This window comes from Octopus bimaculoides, chromosome 23, assembly GCF_001194135.2.
Source record: "Octopus bimaculoides isolate UCB-OBI-ISO-001 chromosome 23, ASM119413v2, whole genome shotgun sequence".
Classification (NCBI taxonomy): domain Eukaryota; kingdom Metazoa; phylum Mollusca; class Cephalopoda; order Octopoda; family Octopodidae; genus Octopus; species Octopus bimaculoides.
In genome coordinates this window covers 896-6,936 of record NC_069003.1, presented here as the reverse complement: position 1 = coordinate 6,936, position 6,041 = coordinate 896, and the positions used below count along the sequence as shown (strand labels likewise).

The window sequence follows — 6,041 nt, the reverse complement described above, 5'->3', positions numbered from 1 at the left end:
GGGTGGGGGGGACAAACACAGACACACAAACATATACACTCACATGCATATATACGACGGGCTTCTTTCAGTTTATGTCTACCAAATCCACTCACAAGGCTTTGGTTGGCCCGAGGCTATAGTAGAAGACACTTGCCCAAGGTGCCACACAGTGGGACTGAACCTGGAACCATGTGGTTCGTAAGCAAGCTACTTAACACACAGCCACTCCTATGCTTAATATGTAGATATTTATTCATTTGTGTCATTGATACACTTAAGTTAGAGACATTTTAAGTTGATGGGCTCTGAGATAGCTAACTAAGGAGCTATGGTAAATTGAGTGACATGTGTGTGTGTCAAGAAATTCTGAAATTATACCTGTACAAGATATGATAAAATAAGAGAAATGCAGGGAAGATAACTCTTGGTTTAAATTCAGTGGACATTAAATCTGAAATTTTATAGTACTGCAACAACTGCAGACATGTTTTAAGCTTCACTGAAGAGGTGTAATAAGGCTAAATTTAACTTTAACTACCAAATCTTAGAATAACTAGAAAAGTATATAGAATGATAGTGATGTTATAACTTAAAATGATTGACTGAACAGGGACAAATAACCAAGAATGCCTGCTGCAAGAAATATTAGTTTAGAGTTGTGAACATGATGTCCCTCTCCAGTGTCTATGAGCAAGACACTTAACTCATAATTGCCTAGTAGTTTCTGCAGGTTCTGGATAGATACTATACCACAAGACAGAATAACTGGCATACAGCTATAAACAGTAACAATCTTAAGTCTTTTCCGTTCTTCAAACCTTCTAAATTTGTAGCAGATTTGGTTTCAATATCATTTTATTTAAAAACCTACTATATAGGTATTTAATGATAGCTGCTGCAAGAAAAATATTAAAATTTGATCTGCAATGAAATAGAAGTGAAATGGTTAGTTGATGCCATCTTCATCATTTTATGTTGGTTTTTCCATGATTTAGATCAATCACACCACACACTGGAAGTATTTCATTGTGCCATCATGTTGTATCAGTTTTTGTCGAGTTACTACTCTTCTAGTCAACTTATCAACACTGGCTTGCAAAAGTCATATCTTCTACATACCTTTCTTCCTTGGGGCTCTTTTATAGTTGAACATCATTCTTATCTTCAACCACCTCACAGTGTGGACTCCTAATCAAGGAAACATTTTGCAGTTTAAAGTTCATGATGAAGTTAGAATATGTAAATTTGGTGCGGGGTTGAGGTGGATGTGTCACATCTTTCAGCTTATAGATTAATAAGCCTCTTTTCTATTGGTCAACAAAAGATTTCTTTAGGTGTACTAATTTGACTAATTTGACTAATCAGAACCTATGATAATTATGAGTGGTACATATATTAATTCCAGGAAATAATACATATTTTATATGATATCTTAAGATTAAGAAACATATGTAAAAAAGTTTCTTTGTACAAAATAGAATTGGGAGCCTACCTAAACATTTCAACAGGCTGTTTGTTTGCCACTCCTGAATCAGAGTGTACCATTTCCATATAGAGTAACTAAGACAAGCCAGCTTGTAGAAACATTTCCTCTTCAAACTATATATATCCATGAGATAATGAACTCAGTGCTGCGTGCTAACAAAACATTTGTAAATACAAGTCAACAAGGGAGCCTAATAGAAATAGTAGCCAAGTTTTCTAAAGCACACCCATGTGAAGTAAAGGGTATATTTGATATTGTAGTCTGTGACTTACAAAAAGACAGGATGTTTGGAAAAACCATAGATCTGCCTGTTCAAAATGATCTGGAGCTAAATGACAGCCTTTTTGAATTTTATAACTTCAGCCCTGCTTCTGCTTACAGAAAGAAATTGTTTTCTATTTCGTAGTACTAATTAGCAGTTAAGTAGAGGAACCAACCGAGGAGTTTGGTGGTGGCCCTACATGCTAGAAATAGCAACTAAACATCTTTCTAAAATTATACTCCACTGTTTTAAGGGGGAATGGAGGATCACATTACACAAGGTAATCCTAGATAAAAAGACAGTATGGTTGAAATAAGAAAGGTTTTTTTTTTTTTTTTTCTTTTTCTGTCATCAAGTCTGACTTGATGTTAAACATAAGCAGCGCAGCAATTTACAGGTGGAATAAATTGATTTGCTGTGGAAAAGAGAAGTATTTTTATTCAATGAGACATCACCTTCCACTCAGTAAACCAATTTTATTCCAGTTTTGAACTGTTTATTAATTTCCATCCCAGACCATTGCTAGCTTTCTCAGGTCCTACAGTTATCTTTTATAATCCTTTCTACCATAGAGACAAGGCCTGCAATTTGTTGAGAGGACGGTAGTCAATGTCATCGACCTTACTACTTGACTGGTACTAATTTATTGACTCAAAAAAGATGAAAAGTAAAGACAAGCATTTTGCCTGACATTCTAATAATTCTGTCAGCTTGCCACCATACAGTTCTCATTAATAATCTTTTCTATAATAGGCGTAAAGCCTGAAATTTTGCGGGGAGGGTGATAGTCAATGACATCGACCCCAGTGTATCACCGGTAATTAATTTAATTGACCCCAAAAAGGATGAAAGACAAAGTTGACCTCAGTGGAATTTGAACTCAAAACATAGCAGCAGATGAAATACCTCTAAGCATTTTGCCCAGTATGCTAATGGTTCTGGCAGCTCCCCACCTTACATTTTAATAATGATTGTTAGTTTGGTTCACAGTGCTAATAATGTGATATGAGATACTAATGTTTATGCTGTTCCCACTTCCTGGTAATTTAGTCTCAAAAAAGGGACTATACCTATGGCCTTAATAGGGATTTCTAAACCAGTGGGGATAATGTAATTAACACTCCTCTTGAACAGTTTCAAGTTGACAATTGGCTCTGCTGTCATCAACAAGAAGTATGATTTTTTTTTTTTTAAAGGGCAGGGGGACTAAATTGATGCTCAGTATACTATTGGCAAATACCAGCTCCCCAATCCACCTAAACAAAATATATCAGTGAAATGGTTTGCTCCTTTCTCCCATATAATTCTTTCTTTCTTTGCCATGTGTTGGGCAAGTTTAAAAAGTTCAAAATCATCTTATTTTTCATTAAATGAGCCAACATACTCATTCCCACTTTTCAATACTAATAGCCTTATCTTGAAATGGGTGGGAGCTACTTTGCTATTCTAGAACCACCTTTTTAAAGAACGAGTATATAATCTTTTCATTTATTAATTTTGTCATTTTATTTATAGGAAGAATCTCAACCAAAAGATATGCCAACAGAGCTTGAAGAAGATGAACATTCTACTAATAAAAAGGCTATCTTCTATATATCCAGTGACAATACTAAGTTATGAGTTGATCTACAAAACTTCTTGTAATATATTTAGACTGCTTACATCTTGAAAATTTCGGATTTAAGAAATCCCTTCCACTACCATCCCCACCAAGACTGATGTTTAGTGGAAGGGATTTCTTGACTCTGCAATAGTCCAGTTTATATAGATTTTAAAGAATTTTCAATATTCCTGATCTTCCTTTTAATAAGTAGGTTTAAACTACTACACTTACTGATTTTAAACTGTTTGAAAAAGATTTTGTAATTGCTTTGTCAGAACAGGAAAGATATCACTAGTTAGCTTTTATAGGACCTTTGAGACTGGTTAAAAGGGGAAGAAGGCATTATCCTGAGGCTAGAGGCCTGATGGCCTGACCAGGGTACTTACTACAAAGTGTACTCCAATGGCTACATTGTGCTGTTAAACTGAACAACTGTTTTACAAGTGTAAATGTTTTAAAATGCTTAAGTGAGCAATGTAAATAATTAAAACGATTTAATTATTTCAAACTCTTTAATTAGACTCTTGTTTTAAACTATTTAATTAGATATGTAATTATTTCAAACTCTTTGATTAGACTCTTGTTTGAGGTGTGGGAACAAATTTTCAAACAGTCTGTAGTAAATATAAAGAACAGCTTTCAGGAACAATAGTTGTTTATTGGGGCAGAATGTTGTGGATTTTTTTCTATCGAAGTATGATAGGCTAAAAAATTTTTTTTTTATTTTACAGTCAACAACGAGGGTTGCTAGGTATGCAAATGAGAATCTAAAAGTTAATAAATACATTGATAAGATCCAGGCTACATTTAATCAAGATACTCTTGGCCTGACAAGTAGCCTGTAGTATACACCTCACTTGGATATTTATCACTTCCGCAGTTCCACTTGCTATGTAACATAGGTAGCCTGTATTTTATCTACTCCATTCCTTAACTTGTGTGTATATATATATATATATATATATATATATATACATACATATACATACATACATACATACATACATAAACACATACACATACATAGGTGTGTGTGTGTGTATATGCATACATGCACATGTAGACATGTATGCATACATATATATGTATGTGCGCATGTGTATCTATACATAAAATGAAACATAAATTTAATATTTCTTTTATGCATTTCTTGAATTGATAATCAATGATGGCAAATTTTAAATGTGATTTATAAAGAGCATTTGATCATACTAAGTTCAACATTAGACAGGGTCAAAATACAAATCACAAACATCCTGATATTTTATAAAAATACCTGAGGGATACATGATGACCAATCTGAGTGGGAAAGGTGAGGTGGGATGACGGTGTGGCTATAACAATAAGTGTATTTAGTGACTTAATAATATGAAGGAAAACAATTGTACAGGATTATAGTCACTATATACAATGTAGAGGAAGTTGTCAGCAGAATATTTGACTTACACAGAACAGAAAGTATAGCAAGACACAAAGCAATCCACTTACAGCATTTGTGTGGTGTGTAGATAAGTAGATATAAAGTGTGTAGTGTCAATTATTTCTCAATCTTTCTTCTCACTTTTTACTTATTGTTTCATCCTTATGTAATTAACATAAAAATAATGAAAAGCAGGCATGCACAATGTATGTATGAGTGCACACTTTGGTATAAGTCTGATGAAATGCCGTTCCAATGTAACCAACTGCAAATACTGTGTAAGTTTTCACATTAAACCATTGTTTAATGAAGTGGCACTGAAACAAATGATTGCAGCGAGTACGAAGGATGTGCTAAAATCAATCTTCATTGTCTGATTTTATTCTTTGTGAAACCCATACATTGGTTTTATTGGTGATGTTACCTGGAATTTCTACATCGATGGACTTTCAATTTCCACTCATGATTCCAATGTAAAGGTGTAGATAGCCAAGAATTCAAGTTGTGTGCTGCACTGGAAAAACACTGTCTTTTTTATCTTAAAACCTACAATACATACATACCACCATCATATCACAACACGAAATGTCCAGCCGCTAAGCTAAGAAACTTCTCTAGTTTTTACTCGTTCATCATGCTTTTCATTTATTTAACATGTATTACTAACATGCTAAAGTTCTTGAGTTAAAATAATTTTGTAAGCTGGAAATCATTACTTTCTCCAAGAACTTCTAGAATTTTACCCCTTCAAATACTTTTCACTCAGCAGGGAAGATTCTTATGAATTATAATATCCTATCATTAATTCCTTCCTACAATCTCTATATATATAAAAAATATAAATATATTATTTTGTATTGAGTACGAAAGTGTGGCATACATTGATACTATCTTTGGACAGCTGTGATTAACAGATTAGATGGTGAACAGAAATAAAATTTGGATAAAAGCCTTCTTTGAACTGGTTTATGACACTTTTAAATATTTTTTTGCTATTTTTATTCTCTTTTAATAAATCTCAATTCAGTTATTTTGTGTATAATACGAAACTAACTTAAAATGTAAACGAAACGAAATAAAAATAAACATCCAATCTGAACACAATTAATCGTATTATTAAAGATTTCTCCTTTCAGTTCGTGAAGTCTAGGATTTTTAATACTTTGAATTAATTAACAGTGGCCATAAAGTCGGGGTCAAAACATTTGCACAGTGGCCATAAAGTCGAGGCACGTTCTAGCAGCCCCAGGCACGTTCTTGCAGCACCAGATATGTTCTTGCGGGGCTG

At 33.6% G+C, this 6,041-nt stretch overlaps 1 protein-coding gene across 1 annotated transcript in view; it reads left to right on the top strand.

Moving 5' to 3' along the window:
* The window catches only part of LOC106876013 (electroneutral sodium bicarbonate exchanger 1), a 53,509-nt gene extending 47,675 nt beyond the window's left edge, over window positions 1-5,834 (top strand). Inside the window, exon 18 of the mRNA XM_052975992.1 lies at window positions 3,246-5,834. Coding sequence (XP_052831952.1) covers window positions 3,246-3,350 — 105 coding nt within the window. The 3' untranslated portion in view covers window positions 3,351-5,834. The remainder of the gene's footprint in view (window positions 1-3,245) is intronic.
* The last annotated feature ends 207 nt before the right edge of the window (window positions 5,835-6,041 follow it).